Source organism: Cavia porcellus, unplaced genomic scaffold (genome assembly GCF_034190915.1).
Source record: "Cavia porcellus strain 051 isolate PalLab524CR breed Dunkin Hartley unplaced genomic scaffold, mCavPor4.1 scaffold_1, whole genome shotgun sequence".
NCBI lineage: Eukaryota > Metazoa > Chordata > Mammalia > Rodentia > Caviidae > Cavia > Cavia porcellus.
Window position 1 is genome coordinate 136881545 of NW_026947484.1, and position 19554 is coordinate 136901098.

The following is a 19554-nucleotide window of genomic DNA, read 5'->3' on the forward strand; positions in this document are numbered from 1 at the left end:
TCTTACACTCTTCTTAATTCTGTAAGTGTGGTGAGCGCCTTTGACTTGAGTGGGGAAGAAGAATGGGGGTGCCATTCAGTCTCCCTGAATGACAGTGTGGAAGAAGTCTGCTGACCAGTCCAGGTCACAGTGTTACTGCACGGCTCCAGATGGATGGTAGAGCCCTGGTAGCCTGGAAGGGTGTCCCAGTTCCTGCCTCCCTGGTCAATCCTCCCTGCATCCTTCCCGCCATAAGGAAAGCAAAAAAAGCCCTCAAGATTGTAAATTCTCTGTTCTGAACCGGCCCTGCTGGCTCCAGATGTGCTGTGTGTTCACAGATCTAGGGTAGCAGAGCCTTACCCTCACAGCAGAGGTGCACACTTTTTTAAGATACATTTCAGCAGATGGCAGTAAAGTGTCTTGATGAAATGGGGTTTGGTTTGGCCTTAAACAGTGGTACAAAGGTATGCTTTAGGCAGGGGGTGGGGCATGACATAAAGGCTGCAATTTGTGGACCTTGAGCCTAGCAGGCCAACACCAAGAGCAGACCTGCTGCCTCCACAGCACAGTTCCACAGGGCAAGGGCTGCTTAAGTGAGGGCGAGGAGAATGCAAACTTCAGAAAATGCAAACAGCCATATTGTCAACATAATTTACTACAGGTCTCTGAAGTGTATATAAAACGTCTTAGTGCAACATCTTACAAATAGTTTTTCCTTTAAAAAACAAAAACAACAGCTCTCTACCCCCATGCATGGGTGGTTTTCTCACCCGATCTTCCTTTTTTTTCAACAACGCAGAGAAACCATTGTTTAAAAAGGATATGAAAACTTGCTACAGAAACACCCTGATGAAAGAGGGTGTGGTCATATCTGTGTCCTGGCATGTGCCTAGCACAGTGTCATTTTTCATAAATACAATATTGCAGACAGTAAGTCAAGAGTATCCGGCAGTTTTTCTTTCTTCAATTCAAAGACTAAAGCTCCAGTAGACTATATGCAAGGAGTTCTTACAGCCACTGGAGGGCACCATTACTATTCATCCACATTTCCATAGAAAAGGCCAAAGAAAGGTCCTGGGGTTTTTCATAGAAAGCTCAAAAAGCTCAACTTTTGATGGTTTCCCCCAGCCGGACAGAAAAAAATACAGAAAAAGCAATTATTAAAATACTGGCTTCGGTTTCTTTTTTTCTTTTCAAATCTCCTGCAACTGCTTCACATAATTAACTACGCGCAGCACCTATTTTTCTACTACTATGAACCAATTTAAACTGGCATAGTCCCAGCCAGCCCTCTGGCATCTTTCTATTCAGACAGCATACAAGTCAGTCATCTCTTGTTGACTCAGTCTAAAAATCAGGAGTCGGCAAATTCCCACTGAAAACACACCTCCTGAAATGAAGAAATGGGGCAAAAGACATTCTTTCTTCATGACTGAGCCAATTTACTCACTACCTCTAACATGTTGATGCAGCATAGGAAATGAAAATCTGCTCAGCAGGCACCAGAAAGATTAAGGTGGCAGTGCCTGCAGCGTCTCTTAAGAGAGTTCGGAGCATCGGGAGGGAGAGACTGGGTAAGCCTGTAGACTCGGCTGAGAAGTCCCCTGGCCTCCCCTGAGCTGTGGCTCAGCATAGCACCCACTGAGTGGCATGCAGTCTGCATACCTGTAGACACTGATACCCATCCGCCCCCATGTGTCACAGGGGATCCTACAGCCCCCTCTGGAACCTGTGCATCCTGGGGACCCAGGTTCACAGCAATGTCTCTCTTTAGACCTAGTTCCAAATCCCTGGTCGCTTTTTCCAAATCCCTCTTAGGATTAAAGTTGTAGGTTCTATGGGGACAGGAGAGAGACTATTTGGCCAGCAAAATACAAGGAAATGAGGGCATAAAACGTTTTCACAAAATGACCAAAAGAAAGTATTTGCAACGAATGGTGCTCCAGGGGAGCTAAGTATCTGGCCAACAGTGTGGCAAATCTGGCCCTTGGAAGGGTCATTAAAATTAAAAACCAGAATAGCAATCAAATAGCCTAAAATCATAACATGATCCAAGAAAGGGGAGGGGGAAACCCCATGGACAACAGATGGGCTCACTGTCTGCTGAGACCAGGTAAAGGGAAAGGCCCACAGGGTATGTCTGGAGCTCCCCCAGCAGATAGTCCTAGGGTAGTGAGATGCGGGAGAGATAAATGGTAAGGAAGACATCATACATCTGAGGAAAATCTCACTGGGAAGAACAAGAAAAACATCTTCACACCTCCAAGAAGGCAGCTATCCCTCCAGGCTCACCAACATCAGGTGCTAGGAAGCCTAGGCCAACCCTCACTGTCCTGCTTGCAGTGTGCGACCCAGCGCCCTGCAGTGGGTATCTACAGCACCCGCTTCCACCCCATGCTCAGCCCAGCTCACTGGTACTTCCCTAAGAGCATGACAAAGCACTCTAGACAAAAGCCTCCTGCTCACAGTCATCAGCTAGAGACTGCTTTTGCAGAACAGATCAAGCCAATGCCAGACTTCTCGTACTGCCTTCTCCAATCACTGACTGTGATCAATCACAAAAGTCAGTAGCTACTAAAAGCAGCCCTCAGCCCACTTTAGCTTGGGAAGTGTGTGCTGTCTGGAGCTTTTGACTCATTGTCCAAGACAGTCTTATTTTTTTGGCAAAGATTGGAAGAAGCCTTTTTCCCCTCCCTGACAGACAGGCTGGCCAGGCACCATCTATCCTAATGGGGTTATGCAGGATTTCTCTTGCACATATGCAGTTCTTTGAAGCAAAATTCAATGCTTTCATCTTGACTACAAAGTGTTCCAACAACTCCAGCTGAGGGAAAAGATAAGATACAAATTGGGCCCACGCTACACACATTTTTCAAGTCTTGTTAGGAAAGTAAAAAATGTTTGGGTGCATTTTGATCCACGGGTGGCACTTTCAAATGTGCAAAAACAAAAAGTCTTGGAAGAGAGTCTTTGTTACTATAAAGTCATCCTTCCTCTTGCCATCAGTTGTATGTGGGTGAAATTTGTCCACAACATGATGGAAACCTATAGGGGTAAACCACAGGGATTTGGAAAGGGTACGGTTACAAAGAGTAAGAACCCTCATAACATCTATCTGAGAATACTAGATAAACCGGTGAGTAGATGTGGCACCTGAACTACTCACTACATTACCAAAACCAAAAACTAGAGACCTACAACGGCAGGATCATGACATTTGGGCACGAAGAGCTAACCAACCAAGACTGCCACCTGCAGGCAGCCCGACTCTGTGATGACGACTGGGAGCTGTGAGCACTCTCCAGCTCTGACAGTTTTCTCCAGGGACAACGGAACCTCTGGGTGCTGTCGACTGTCTAATCACAGAGCAAGAGGCAGCGCGGGAGAGCCTCGCTCCTCCATGGCCAAGGTCTGCTGGGACACTCCCTTAGTCTATGGCTCCAGGGTGGATGCTGAGCACTGGGGGCTCCAAGCAAGTAGGGGAGTAGTTGAGGTGCGGTTCCTTGATCCATAACAGGGGCACCCCATTCTTCCCATCAGAGTTCTTGCTGGAGTTCCGGCTTTTGAAGCGCACCAGCAGGATGGTGATGATGAGGATGCCAAAGATGGGGAAGGGGTAGAAGAAGACGAAGTAGAAGAGTGCATCATTGGAGCAGATGAGTGACTGGAGGGTGGAACCTGCAAACGACAGGGGGAGGCATGACAGTAAGGGCTGTGAGCTGGACGGTCCACGCCTGTCCCTGAAGACCTCACCTGATGTGACAGAAGCTACTGCTGACTCCCATACTCACGCTGCCCTTTCCGGGCTACTACTAATGGTGAGGAGACTCTTTCCTCACATCCTCACCTCTTCCAGTTGACAGCTATAAACCAAGCAAAGCAACGCTTCCATTTCACTAAGATCCATTGTTTCTGCTTGAAAGTCACATAAGAAAGTGAAGCTTATTTATTGCAAACTTGACTGCATCTAGGACAGTAAAGAGGCTGACTGCCATTCAGTCTGAACCTCTTTTGTAATTACAGTTTACACGTCTCTTTTTGCACTTAGTTGTACTCCAAACTTCCTGCTTAGGAAATCTAACATGCTCTCTTCCCGGTTCTGAGAGCAGTCATACTAGAAATGATGCTTGCATGCTGAACATTATCAATTAAGATGTCATTACAGACCGCTGCCAATGGCCAGCGTGTCTGTGGCTGCACAGAGCACAGTTACTGCTGTACAGGGAATAAAATGTACCCAGGTGCCCCACCCAAGTCAAGGGGTGCTCAATCGCTCATCAGACTTCAGCAGGGGCGTGGCCACTCAAAGCCTACATTTTCACTGTAAAATAAGGCCACTGGATGGTTTCTATGCTCTACAAAGTTTAGTAACTGTAGATGCCCACAGAGTGTAGCTAGCATGTGGCCTAACCTCCTTCTCTTTTACTTTGGGATGCTGAGTTATTCAGTAGACTGTCTATGAATATATGTTATGCAGTCCACATATGATTTAGGTTTTTTCTCCTTTCCCCTGCACTGCAGAGCTGGTGTTCCTCGGTATTATTAAAAAAATTTAATATACATTTATACTTGCTGGACTGCCAAGTAAATGAAATTGCTGACAGTCAACTACTTCTGACCCACAAATCTCAATGCCATTTAACAGCATGTTAACAGGAGGTGATCAAAGCAAAGAAAGAGCTCACAAAACTTAAACAAGATGATGGGGTAAAATGTTCTGACTTGAGAGGAAGATAAAAATTCTAGTAAATTTTTTATATCTGTATATAGGCTAATTCTACAACAGTAAAGACTATTTTCAGTTTGATCTATTCCACATTTTGACAGACATACAATCAAAAACTTGCCTTGTGAGAACAAATAATTCAGGTGAGCGGGTACTCCTTACAGTCTTCCTTCAAGTGAAAGTCACCTATGCCTGTGAACTCGGCACTGTGGAACATTCTGCTACTAAGCCTCTGCTGGCTTTCCTGGAAACACACTGCCCAACTATACTGGTCCTCCCTGCCAAGCAAGCAAAATGCACCTACTATCTAGGCATCCTCCAAAATTAAAATGACCTGAAAATCTGAGAAGAATGATTGCACAAGCTTCATGCTTCTCTTAGGAGTCTGAAACACTTGGTCAAGTTCACTAAAGAGAAACTAGGTTCAGTATCCTAACATACAGCAAAGTGATATCTAACAGCATATTTTCACCATGAAATCTTACTGAAATAGACTCTGGTGGAGCACCAAGTTTATTACAAAGGTTATATGATTGTATTATTTACTTTCTGTACTCCCTTTCTTTTTTGCATGAGCAATCAGGAAAAAGTAGGGCAAATCCTACCACATCTCAAACATTACTAATAAATGATTATGACCATAAGGAAAGTGCTTCTTAACTTATATCATCAAGCTCCACATTACCCTTCAGACACAGTTGGAGCCACTAGTGACATCCTCCCTTTGTACTTGGAGAAACTTACTTGTGTCCAGGACACGGATGCCAATGGGGGCTGACTCCTCCTCTGTTAGCCGGTACCACTCCTTTTGAGGGCTTGGCAGCCACTCCTCCACGTGACAGGAGTAGTTGCCCGTGTCGTGGGGGCTTGCCTGCAGCACTGTGAGCCGGTAGAGCAGAGGCGAGAGTCTCTGGAAGCGGAGCCTGCCCTCCCAGGGACTGCCCTCTGGGCCGAAGACAGCATCTGGGCCCACGCTTAGCAGGACCGTCCGCTCTGTTGGATCCTCCTCCTCATCCTCCTCTTCCACTTCCTCCTCCTTTTCCTCCTCTTGCTCTTCCAGACCGAGGTTGCCCCTTTTCCCTCCAGCTTTAGTCCTTAGGGAATACCAGGCCACAGCAAAGCGAGAGTCCTGGCTCGAGCGGGACACAATGCTGCAGTCTAGCTGAAAGGCTGCTTTCTCAGACACGGTGGCATTGGGGACCACAGTGTCCACCTGGAGGGCAGCATCTGGGGAAAGACAAGGTGCAAAGAAGGGAGAAACACATTGAATGCCCAGTGCTCACTACATTATGTTTTATGCCACCCTACACAAGACTACTTGTGCCCCTTTTGCCAAAGATGGTGGAATTTTTAGGGCTTTCAATGTTTTTAACAAATAGCTAGCTATGATATGCAAAGTACAGGTTCACTACTACTGCCCTATTGGAAAGGCAAACAGGCTGAACTGTGTGGAGAAATGTGGAAAGAGGTTCTGGAAAAACTGTTAGAATCCAGAATGTATTTTATTCTGACATGTTTATATTTCCATAAAATCTCTGTGGAAGCATCCATAAGAAGCTGGTAATGTGATGCTGTTGGAATCCGGAGGAAAGGACACTTATTTTCAGTAGAACCACTTGTAGTGGCTGAATAGTATCTCCTCACAATGCATACCCATGTAGACCCTCAGGAGGTGACCATACCAGGGAAAGGGATTCTTCATAGACGAATCACCTAGATAACATCACACTGGATTAGGCTAGACCCTAAAACCAGTGACTGGTGTTGGGATTGAATTATGCTCCCCTCCAACCAATTTGTATGTTGAAGCTATTACCCTAGTGTGATTATATCTGAATACAGGTATCTTTAAAAAATCTTTTTATTTTTGGTACCAGGGATCGAACTCTTGACCTCACGCTTGCCTGGCAGGCACTTCTGCTACTGAGCTAAATCCCCGGCCCCTGAATGCAATAATTTTAGAAGATAACTTCAGTTCATTGAAGATAACTTCAGTTCATTGAAGGGTTGGACCCTAATCTAGTAGGAATGGGGACTGTTTAAGAAGAAAAAGAAATCTCTGTCTCCTTCCCCTTAGACATACATATGCAAAGCTATGTGAGGACACAGTGACAAGGCACCATCTTCTGATACCAGAAAGAAGGCAACATCAGAATCCTACCGTGCTGGCACCCTGATCCCAGGTTCCAGCATCTAGAACTGTGGGAAATGTCTGCTGTTTAAGCTACCCTGTCTGTAGCATTCTGACAGCCAAGCATACAAAGAGCATTGTGTCCTTATCAAAGGACACACAGAGCTAAGAAGGCTATATGGCAACAGGGGCAGGCACAGGTTGGAGGGATCCAATGGCAGTGCGAACCAGGATGCCAGGGTGGCTAGGAGCTGGAAGAGGTGAAAGTGGATTCTTCCCTAGTGCCTACAGGAACACCGCTGCGATGACTCCCTCATTTTGGACTGCTGGCCTCCAGAACTGTGTGTGAGAACACATTTCTTTTGTTTTATGCTCCCACATGTACGGCAATTTGTTATAGCAACCCTAGAAAGTGAATATATCCACTCAGGAGCTGCTGCTGAATTTAAATGGTGTGTGCATAGCCACAGTGAACCTAACGAAGTAGATACTCTACCCAAGGATTGAAGCCAAATGATGGGCAGAAGGCCCAAAAGGACCTCTCCCTCTTCTCAAGAGGGTGCACATGGACACGTGCTCCCAGCATAGGTGGGAGACACAGAATCATCACAGGAGACCCCACAAGGAGTTGCAGCTCACAGACACCACCAGCCTGCCTCGCACCCCAGGTTTTTTCTCTTTTTTCTTTTTTCTTTGCCACACTAGGGGAAGCTCTAAACAAACAACTCACTCCCTTACTCCTAAAAGGCTTCCCTTTGGCTCTGTTTATGAAATGTTCATGTGAGAAGCTCATGTCAAATTAACAGCAGTAGACATAGTAAATCAGATTCTACTTGGATAGAGACCAAAATGAGCACGTCCCAGGTTCCATTCCGGGCTTTCATTGGACAGGCTCAACATCACTCACAAGTAGACACCAAGCTGGGGTTCTACTGCTTCTGGAGGGCTCTGGCAAGCTCTCCATGCCCCACCCCTATTCCTGGCTGGCCCAGTTGGAATCTCACTGTGCACTGCAGGAATGGGAAGGTCAAGTAGTCTGGTACAAGTGACAGGCGCAGAGCACCAGCCCCGTGATCAGAGTCTCTGCCTCAGCACAGAAATGGCAGGATGGAGGGTATTACACCACTTTTAGGTGATTCAGACTCTCCATACTCATTAGTTGTCTCTCCCTAGAGCACAACCGAAGTGTAAAGCCAGAGCCATCAGAGACCTGTGCCCTAGATGCCATGTGCCAGCAACAGCACAACATCTCCGAGCTCCTGGTACGTGTGTGTATCACAAGAATGGCCCTGGGTAACGTTCAGTGGAGCCTATCACGGCAAGGTGGGTCAGAGGCCATTATACATTTAGCTCCCTCCTCTCTCTTTGCTTTCTTCTCTTCTCTTCTAACAGCACCTCATATGCATTAATGACGCACACTCCGGTGACCACTTTCCCTGCTCTTGGCTGTGAGAACTTCCTTTTACGCTTTATTACCCTTGTCAGTACAATTCACAGTCAGGATTGTCAGGAGGACTAAACGTTAATTTCTTAACAGTCACAGGGATGTAGCTGGTACTCCACAGCCACCTGTCTCCTCCCACCAAGGGGCCTGCGCCTGAGGATCTGCAAAATGGGTGGGAATCAGAAAGAAGAGCACTCAGCTGTCATTCTCCAGTTTTACTTTCAGAAGGAGACAAACAGAAACTCTACTCATAAATAAAGCCCATAGAAAAATACTAGGAATTCAAAGTGAAGGTGATTTCCCTTCTAGTGAGACACATGCAAGAGAACACTCCTGTAACAAAGTGTGTATTCAGTTTCTGGAAACACGGTCTGTGACGTACGAGGCCTAGTTCAATCTTGATGGTCCACTGTGCTACCAATAAAAAGAGTAGCTCAACCTGGAGGTGACACATACTGAAAACTTCCACCAGCGCCAACCACAGTGTGAAGCTCAAAACAAGACACAGTGTTCACACTGGTGGAGGTCACAAATGCACGCTCCATGCCTTTATGGGGACTATCAGCTTGAATCTGCATATCTTAGCTCATGTGTTTAAATGTGTGACAACAATTTTACCAGTAATTATACCCATTTAGGTACCTTAGAAGCAGCACCAGAGACAAGGAAAGCAAAAGGCCACACAGAATGCTCATTAGTACCAATAAAATTATTAGGAAGTGAGAGAGTAGAGGCTATAGATACTTAATTACTTTCTATTTAAAGAATCAACTCTTTTCCTCTGAAAATTCACCAGCTTGACTTTTTGAACCACATAGCTATTGCTGTAAGACTTTTATTTTTCATATCAATTGTTAGTCTGAACCTAGTCTTCAAAAAGAAAACATTCTGTCCTCTAGAATAATTAATTATTCTAATTAAGAGATCAAATCACTTTAGGCCAAGGCCAGATGGGCAACCTTTCATTCTCAGGCCAAAAAAACCCCACGAAAAACCTGAGATCATTCTGAATATAAATGCAAAATGTTAACACAAATATTCAACTGCAAAAGGTAAACTAATTTTATTCACACATGAAATATTATACTTAAAGTGAAAACACCAAAAGGAGAGGAGGGGGATTTGAGCCTCACCTGGCCGCATGACTGTCACTGTGGTCTGTCCAGCAGTGTCCTCCGCCCGTTTATACCACACGCCACTGGGGCTGGGCAGCCACTCCTCCACACGGCAGCTGTAGGTGCCGCTGTCCTGCACAGCCATATTCTGGATGAAAAGCCGGTACACACCGGGAGAGGGGCTCTCCAGGTGCAGCCGGCCCTGCAGGTGGTTCTTGGCTGCCTGCTCTCCATAGTGGAAGGTGGCCTCACGGCTCAGGTGGGCCACTGTCTCGCGCTCCGGGTGGTTGGGCTTCCACACGAACCATTCCACTGTGAGCTGAGAGGCCGCACTGGTGCGGTTCAGGACCACACACTCTAGCTGCACCTGCTGGGTCTCCAGAACTGACAGGTTCCCTTGGGCTTGGCTGAGCTTCAGGCGGCTGTCTGGAAAAGCAAGGAAAGAGACATCATGATGTGACCACGGAGGTCTGCATACACCTTTCTGAGGGGAGGTGAATGGGTACCTTCTAAGTATAGGGGAAATAAAGACTCAGTTAACAGGCACACTGCTCAGATGTGGCCCCCCAAACACACAACACTCCTGGGTCATGTGTGCAAGTGCCTAGGTTTCAGAGAGTCCAGTATGATTGCAGTAGCCGTCTCCAGTCCATCACTCTCCGGGGATTGAGGGAGGACGAACACCAGCTACAGAAGGCTGCGCTTCCCAGTGAGGACAGATCAGGAAGCACAGAACTGGGTGATGGGGCGACTGGTGAGAAGCAGGCAAGGGCAGGGTGAGAAGCTCTCTCTCGGCAAGAGTAAACTGGAAACTGATCGCGCCATAATTTGAATACGCTGTGTTGGTGCCATGAAAAAAATAGGAAACCCAGTTTCATATGCTCATGTGTGTGGTCCAGGGCCACCTCCCTCCAAAGGCAGGAAGAGGACTGACCAATACCATAAAGAAAAGACTGACACTGAGGGAACCAGATGCTTTGAAAACTCACAAACAAGACTCTCCTCTGGTGAAAACATATCATTAAACATGGCATGCTTGCATAGAGCCCTCCCAAGCCTGCCTGGGCCCAAGGGATCTAAAAGCCATGTGACTGTAAACACACAGAAGCACCTCAGGGAAACATCCCCAGGGCGACATCAACATCGGAGAGGAGGAACTGGGGCATTTTCACTTTTTACTTTCTACATTTTAATATATTTGCATGCTTTGCTTAGGACTACTGTTGTAATTAAAGGATAAAACACCTCATAAAATATATTTTAAATATATTCTCCAAAATACACATATATAAAGACGCAATCTCTGGCTATCTCTAGGTTGTAAGATCATTGTATTCCTCATTTTGGGGTTCTTTTCATTCGCTTGTTTTGCATACGTGTGTGTTTCCTCATCATTGGGAAACAGTTTTTAAAAAAGAAAGAATTAAAAGCCAGGAAAAAAAAAAAAAACAGAATGAACTAGAGAGCTTAGCTAAAAAGGGTAACACTGTTTTAATCCGTGCCTTGTGATTTTTCTGTTTATAATGTTAAAATTCACTGTCACACAGTTGCCACTTGTGTTGACAGGGACCCTTACAATCTTTTTGAACTTCCTCACTTAGCTTGACTGCAGCCTCAGATGGGGAAATCTCCTTAATAAACTCAGGATGTGCCGAGAGAATCCTGGTTTCAGAGCAAATGAGGAACAGAAAAGGATGGTGCTGGCCACAGAGGGGTGGCGATGGTGTTCTCCTAGTACGGAAAATAGCCGATAAAGTGGAGAGAACAGGAACCAGAAGGCTGGTGGCACTCGGTTTTCAAAAGCCAGAGAGACTGATCAGCAGTGAGGATGCAGGTCACTGAAACCCCTGCAGGACCACTCCAAAGCAGGTTTCTTGTCTAAATACACCAGCAGCTGGGCCAGTAGAAAATGTCACTGTGTTGCTATTGAGGGTCCCGGCATACCTGCTGGCCTCTGGAACAGGAGAGGAATGTCTCACTGCCCCCAGCACTGACCATGCCACACCTGGACTCTGAACCGGGTCCTAGCAGTCTCCTAATATATGTTTATTGAGGCTTCATGGGAGTCAAGTCCTTGTGATCATTGAGGGAGTATAATTCTCATAGAAGAGGTAGACCACAAATTTATATGTGTGTATTTGGGCATTTAAATAAGTAATATACTAGCTGATAAGTGATTCTAAGTATAAACATGAGTAAGTGCTTCAGAATTACTGACATACAGGTAAATGAAGAGTGCCAGGTGCTGGTTTCAACATGAAGGGTGTGGAAGACAGAATGACCAGGGTATTATTTAAGTTAAAATGAGCTAGAAATACCCTTCAGAGGAAGAGGGAGATAAAAGAGCATCTCTGACCAACATATTCTAGACTGGGAGAACCGTGAGTTCAAGGCCCTGTGGTGTTTGGGAAAGCAGCCATTTATTTCTCATTCAGCTAGTACTTACTAAGGGTGCCACACGAAGGGCTGAAGACATAAAGACACAGCTCTGTTCTCACGGGACTCTCAGTGAAGTGAAGAAGAAACAGAGATCATTAGTACCTGACATTTTGTAGAGGTCTTCTTGTGATACAGGAGACGTCAGGAAGCACTGTGTGTGAACTTTTGGGGATGACTGAAGACAGGCAGAGGGGCAGGAAAGCTGCACTGCAGGCAGAGGGACAGCACAGACAAAGGCATGAAGACAGATGTGGGGTGGCCACAGAGCCTGAAGCCCCCGCAGCGCTTCAGAAGGTAAAGGCAGGGCACGTGGGGAGCAAGGACAGAGAGGGCCTTAGGCCTCACCGCCTGGGAGGAGCTGAGGTCCTTAACCAAGACAAGAGACTAAGAGAGGACAGCCTGTGTGCAGCTGGAAGGAAATGACCTGACATTCTCCTGGGTTGTTCTAGGGGCAGATCTACAACCTGTGAGGGAATGAGGGCCACTGCACCAAAGACTGCAGAGATTATTAAGGCCTTTATCCGGGACCCATTCCCACAGAAGATATAGGCCACTGTCAGGGGCCCCGCTGAGGGCTCCACACTGAGGCCTGAGGTCCAAGGGCCAAATCAGTTTGGGGACAGGAAGGCCTAGTCTGGGAAGCTCTGGGAGATGAGGGAAGATGGGAAGATAGCCAGAACTTGCAATGATTTTTATATAGGAATTCTGGGTGTAAAGCTGGTGTCAGGCTGAGATCCAGGATACAAATCGCAAATCCAGGAAGAGAATTAGAAATTGCCATAGACTGTCTTGCCTTGTCACATTTTGCTTACCACAGCTGCCCCTGAGTATCCCTGGGCAGACTATATCCCTAAGAATAGTCAAGGATGCTATATGAGCTTTGCACCCACATGAGGGCACGCTGTGGGTAGACAGAAAGGGTCATAGAGGCACCTAGACAGTATATCTTGCAGACAGGTCCCCTCAGTGAGTCCCAGTCCCATAAAGTCTCTGCAGGAAGCCCTCTGGCTCCAAAAGGCTGAACTCTCTGTTCTTACCTGGCTGTTTCACGGTGACTTCTGTGCGGCCCGAGACCTCCTCTGCCAACTTATACCAGGCATAGTTGGGGCTGAGCAGCCATTCCTCCACATGGCAGTAGTAGCTGCCACTGTCACTGACCTCGGCTCTCTGGACCGTGAGGCTAAATAGGCCGCCAGCCACATGCCGCTCAAACTGCAGCCGGGGTCGCAGGCCCTCCTCCTCAGCGTAGGTGCCGTACTCGAAGGTGGAGCTGTGTGTGGTTTTGAGGATGAGTTTGCCATCAGCGTCAGAAGGCTTGTGCACGTACCAGAGCACGGCAAAGTGCGAGTTCTGGCTGGTCTGAGACTTGACGGAGCAGTTCAGCTGAATGGGCCTGTTTTCCACCAGGGTGAGTGTTCTCTTTGACTTGCTTACCTGCAGCTTTGTCACTGTGAAAGGATGGGACATGGTTCAGAAGAACTGCCACACACTCCAGAAAATATGGACCACCCTAAACCTTATTTCTGGGCTTCAAGCTTGACTCAGTCCAGCACAGCTCCTAGGGGTCTTGCCATTAACGAGCTTCTTCCAAAACACAGTTTGGTGTAAGGACACTCTTCCATCTGCCTCTTTTTTGCCATGCCCCAGGATTAGGCTCTGTTCACCTCTCCTTGTCCCCTGCCAACTCTCCCTTCCAAGGTCTGCCCACATCCTGTCCCTGCATAAAACGTTTAACAGCTCCCAACTACCTACAGATTCTAAAGGAAAAAAATTTCTTTTCCCAGCAAAAAGGCCCACCATGCTGAGTATGATGGTACATGTTTGTGCTCCTGGCACTTGGGAAGCTGATGCAGGACTGCCTGAAATTCAAGGCCAATCTAGGCTACATAGTGAGTTTGAAGCCAGTCTGAACTGGCAAGACCCTGCTTAAGAAAGAAAAAACAAAAATGGTCCATTAGAACCTGACCCCTGTCCAACTGTCCCCACTCATCTCCCCCACTTGTCCCCAGGCAGTTCCCCCTGAGTTTGGCTTCTGTCCCTGCTGTCCTCTCTGCATGTCTCCCCTGCCATCTCCCCATCTGGACCTTCACTCATCTTCTCATCCCTCCTCCTCCCCACCTCGCAGGATGAGAGGGCCTTCCTCAGCACACTCAGAAGACTGCAGCCTGTTTTTCCTCACCTCTCTTCTTCCTGAGCTGTGAGGTCCTCAGGACCCAAATCAAGCATATTCTACTCAATCAACCAGTACTTCTGAGGACCTGCCCTCCTTCCCGCAGGCTGTGAAGTGCTGGGTTTCCCCATGCAGCTCATACCCATCCTCATCGACACACTCCAAGGGCCTACACTTCAGACAGGGCTTCCTCGGCATTTGCTGAAACACATGTCTGAGTGGGCAAGCCAGTGAGAGAGGGCTGTGGGGTACTGCAACAGTGTTAGATGAGGCAGAGGCTGAACTTCAGGCCTAGAGGGCGGCTGAAGAGATGCGATGGGCTCCAGGACAGAGCAGAGCTAACGCAGGTTCCCTTCCCCTCACCGTTCTGTTCCCAAACAGCAGGAGTACAGACTCCAGGGTGCCACCCTAGCTGCTAATTGCCGATGATGTTCACCTTAAGGTGGCAAGAAGCCAAGCTCTAATAAAATATATCTTATTGAGGTAATCTGAGATCCTACTCACTCCATTATTATTCTCAGCTCTGCTTTCCCCTATCTATCTTCCTCTCCCTTTCTAAAAAATAAAGGGAAAAAGGAAAAACAAAGAATTGTTAAGTGTCTCTCCTCCGGGCACTGATAGTGCAAACACCGTTCCGCCCCCATCCTCTTCTTTATACTTTAAGTTTTCGCCACTTGCCACCTGGGAGAGAACTTAAGAGCAAGGTATAGACCCGTACAAGGTGAGCCACCTGGGTTTCCTGCAGCAGGAGGGCATGTGGGTTGGCCCTGGCTGGTCTCCAGCACCCTGCTGAGCAGTCTCTGGTTTCTCTCTCTCTTTTTTTTTTTTTTTTTTTTTTTTTTTGTCTTTTTCTTTTTTATCAGTACCGGGGATCGAATTCAGGACTGCCTGCTTGCGAGGCAGGCGCTTATGCTGCTGAGCTAAGTCCCCAGCCCAAGTCTCTGGTTTCTTAAAGTCTAGTCTAGCTGCAAGAGTAGAAACTGCATCCAGACACAAACAGCACTGAGCTGTCTGCTCCCAACCCTGAAGGTCCCTGGCCAGCCAGCTTTATGCATGCAAAGACAACCCCCAGGTTTGAATACCAGATGTTAAGGAATTCAAACTTTTGAAACCCATATACTGCCACTCAATTCCCCAGTACCGAACAAATGTTCTGAATGGCTGTGAGCTTTGGGAAGCTAGTGTGTGGCCCACATCCAGAGCCATTACTGAAGACCAAAAACCGTCTGAGGATGCAGCTCCTGGTGTGAAACTGGACTTCCTCTTCATGAGGACTGCCCAGCTCATACTCCACAGACCTTCTCAAATCAGGGAGAAAACCCCAAATAGAGAAACCCTCATCCCTCTGTTATCATCTTTTTTGTTAACAAGCCCCACCCTCTCCCTTCTTTTTCAAAGGCAGAACCTCCTCCGTGGCATGCTGAGAACCCAGGACAGGGTTTGCCATGAAGCTCCCAATCCTTGGAAATTGGACTTGAGTTAGCTTGGCAGTCAACTTTTCTGAGTGGATTCCTGTCACACTTGAAACCACCGCTCCCTTTTCATCCCTTTCCACCCCATTCACCAATGCAAATGATATCTCTATCTGTGCAAATGATACCACCTGAATTATCTGGTTCTCGGCCAAAAAGGGAAAAAAATAAATAAATAAAAAACTGGGTTGTTCAGTATAGAGTAGAAAGAGCTTTAAAATGTATTATTAATTGGGGCCAGATTATTTTTGCAACTGTTACTAAGGAAACCTCAATTGCTATAGTAACTGCATATGTTAAACTGGAATCCTATGACTCAACTTTAATTCAGTCACATGGTCTGAGAATGAGAATTCAAGGAAGAGAGATGTTTCAAAGCATTTCCATTTTTTTCCCCTTCCCATGTCAAAATATTGTGAAGTGTTGAGAAGCTTAAAAAAGAGGCACTTTTAAAATTTGGTGCATGTCTGACAGGTGGGCAAGAGGTCAACTCTTACCCTACTCTGAATTTCCTCCCACATGGCAAGGACAAGGAGAATCGTTCCTGGAGCCAGGGAGACCTGAGATGCTGTAGCTAATTAGGAAGCACTCGTGTGCCCTGCCACAGGACTGCCCTGGGCGGTGTAGTCTGAGTGCCTCACCTCACTGCATAGTTGGTGAGCAAAGGCTGCTCAAGGACCAAAGGTGTTTCCATTTGCAAAATGAACACAGTAATAGTGATAATAGCAGTATTCAGCTCATTAGGAGTGTTCCGCAGATTAAAGCAATAGTGTATACGAAGCTCAGCACAAAGCCTGGTATATAACCAACACTGAGTAAATTTTAGCTACTTTCATTCTCCTTTTTGGTTTCTCTGCCTGGTCCCAAGTTCAAAGCTCACAATAGGGAACTGTCATACATAACTGGCAATGCTACTTCTAAAGGTGCTGCCATAGATCAGCAACAGGGAATCAGCTGTGAGTATGTGAGAAATGTAGGCTGTTAGGTCCATTAAGTCAGAATCTGCACTTTAACAAGTCCCCCAGGGGACTCAGATGTGTCCAAAAGCTTGAGAAACCCTGGACTTTGCTGCATCAATGCATGGACTTAGGCAATAAATGCAGAGGTGAAAGTAAAGATGTTCAGAATTGAAGCTTAGTTAATCCCTGACAGTGAGTCAGCAGGAGGAAAAAAGAATCCAGCAAGAGGCACAAAGAAAGGTCAGAGAAGCTGGCAGGCGATGCCTTAACTGGATACCAGTGCTGCCTGCCCGGGCCACTCCCATGATTTGTAAAAACGGCCCTTTCTTTCTGCAGCAGGGCAGTTTCCTTCCCAGGCTTTCAATTACTGCTTAGCTGTGGTTGGCAGTACAGGACATGCTTTGCGTTAGAAGCCAGGACACGGTGATATGAAGGGGAAGACAGGATGCAGGAACCCAGCAACCAAGACGAGCAGATGCTTTAGCAGCCAACCTACCACCCTCCCGGTCCCACTCTGTGTGTGCTCTTCTCATGCAAAACACATTTATTCCATCAATAAAGGATTCTACTAAACTCCAGTACTTGTTGCCATCTACTAAAATAATTTTTAAAGGTCTTCCTGCAAAAATTCTAGGGCTCTCAAGGGCAAGGATTCTGCCCAATAATAGTTAAACAAGTTAATAAATGAGTCGCCAAATAAATTAATCCTTCTAAAAGAAGTACAATCAATTTTTTTACTATGATAGAAGGGAGAGGACATTCCAAAAAGCCATGACCTCTGAGCTAGGTACTAAGACACAAATGAGGAGGTAGAGAAGCAAAAGTGAGAAGGAATCACACGGAAGAGCCAAGCTGACCTTTCTGTGCACTACACTCAGGAAAGAGCAAGCTGTCAGATCTGCTAGATGAAGTTAAAAAGCCAAGCTTAGCCAGACTGGAGGGACCCTGAGTTTATGCTTGATCTGGTCCATCTGTGGCTCTCAGGGTGATATCCATGGCTCTGTAGCACAGGTTCCTTTGGGATCTACTGAGGAAAAAGCTCCAGGGGAGAAGCCCAGCTGCCCACAGGTTCTCCAGCCCTCCAAGGAAGTCTGTTCTTGAAGTCCGAGAAGCCACAGGTGTGGAGATGAAGCCACAGGTAGTCACCAGGAACCTGCAGGTGCCAGTTTCTGTACAGTGGTGGGAGCAGAAGGCAGTGGGTAGCCAGGGAGGAGAGCTGGACAGTGAGGAGTAGAAGAGGAGAGGAAGACACTGTGCTTAGTACCAGACAGCTGACAGCAATTTCAGGGATGGAGGAGGCAGGGAAGGGAAGCAAGTCAACCAAGAGACTGGAGACCAGCTGGGAATACTCCCTTAGTTTCAGGAATGCAGACAGCAAAAGCATCTCCCTTTCCTGCAATTACTATGCCTTAGGACTTCTATGTTCTTAACTCTACAGGGCTCCTTGCTCTTCTCTCTCTGTACAGCTATGAGTTATCTGAACCCTTAATAATTCCTTCTCCAATGGTTATAACTGGATTTTTTTTTTTTTTTGTCTTTTTCGGTACCGGGGATTGAACTCACGACTGCCTGCTTGCAAGGCAGGCAATTATGCCGCTGAGCTAAACCTCCAGCCCCCCAATGGTTATAACTGGCCTGCCGGTGAGGCGTTTGGGTTCCAACCTTAGCCACAGCAAGGGACATCTTTATAAGAGGCAAATAGGAAGGAGCACTTCATTTTATTTCCTTTTTAATTTTTTTTTGCTTTTTGAAAAAGGGTCTTGCTCTGTGGCCTCAAACTCATGGTGATCCTCCAGAGTGCTGTGATTATAGGCATGTGCCACCTCGTCCAGCTGGAGCACCTTACTTTCAAGTACAGAGAAAGCTCCCCACTTCACAGCTCACCACAGCAGTTCTCAATAGGGTGCCCCCAACAAAAGATGAAGAACTATCTGGGAAAACTATGTGCCTTGTGACTTTCAAATGACGTTCACATGGGTGGGAAATTCTGTTTCTTGAGCCTAGAATATAGTTTTATTTTTTTAGAAGTGCAACTACTTTGGACATGGTTTTAGTATATGGCAGGTCAATCGAGAGAGGGTTTTCCTTGTTCCATCAGAGCACAGGTGGCACTTCAGAGACCCTGGCCCCCAGCAGTGCTGCCTGGGGCACAGGTCTGTAGCACTCCGTAATGAGGAGCAGCAGCCAGCACGTGAGACCACATTTGCCAGCGCGAGCGCTCACTCTCACTCGAGCACTGACACACTTAAGCACACTATCGTGCTTTAAACTACACTCTGTCTCTTTCTGCGGCACTGGGGGCCACTCACATGCTGGGCAAGTGCTCCCTCACTGAGCTGTATCTTCAGCCCTGAAATGTATTATTTTAGTTTGAACTACTTTGTGAAAAAAATCCTCCTTTATACTACCAATAAAACAATACAATAATTTTTAAAGATTGTATGATTAGGAAAGTTATATTGCCTATGAATTTCATTTCAAGATAGTAAAGGGAGTATTACAAATTGTTATTAAAAAGCAATATGTGATCTTGTATGATCTAAAGTTCTAATTTTCTGTTTAGGGCACTGTTATTTATTTATGAACTTTTCTATAGCTCCTTCTTCATGCTTAGGTCTATTCTTTTGTTTGTGTACAGCACTAGGTACTCAATCTAGTGTCTTCCCAATGAACTATATCCCTAGCTACTCCCCTCTTTTACTGCTTTGTTTTGTTTTGTTTTATTTAAATTTTGAGACAGGACCTCTCTAAGTTGCCTGGGCTGGGCTTGCACTTTCAATCTTCCTGCCTCAGCCTCCCAGAGTACTGGGATTGTAGGTGTGTGTCACAACGCCTGACTACTCAACACTATTCTAAGCACTTTATAAATATTAACTATTTGGTCCTCATGTGTTCTATGAAATAAAATATTACCCCCCACCTTAACAGAGTTGCCTGCCTGAGGTTGCATCTGTGGTACAGCTAGAATTCCCACCCAGCCCACCTGCTCTGCCCTTGTGTTTAGTCACGATGCCTGGCAATGCCCTGTGCTTGTGTGTGCTCATTCCTTTTGCTGGCTTTGCCACCACATCTATGAAACCTTACTGCACTCCTCTGTGCACAGCCTGCCACCTCTTTTA

At 46.5% G+C, this 19554-nt stretch overlaps 1 protein-coding gene across 3 annotated transcripts in view; it reads right to left on the bottom strand.

Annotated features, from left to right (window-relative positions):
- Positions 1-616: 616 nt before the first annotated feature.
- Igsf3 (immunoglobulin superfamily member 3) overlaps positions 617-19554 on the bottom strand; it is an 88714-nt gene continuing 69776 nt past the window's right edge. For all 3 annotated transcript variants that reach the window (XM_063256086.1, XM_063256099.1, XM_063256096.1), the window contains 4 exons: positions 12872-13282; positions 9414-9821; positions 5450-5932; positions 617-3657 (listed from right to left, as the gene is read on the bottom strand). In XM_063256086.1, the coding sequence (XP_063112156.1) occupies positions 3407-3657; positions 5450-5932; positions 9414-9821; positions 12872-13282 (1553 nt within the window). In that variant the 3' untranslated portion in view covers positions 617-3406. The remainder of the gene's footprint in view (positions 3658-5449; positions 5933-9413; positions 9822-12871; positions 13283-19554) is intronic.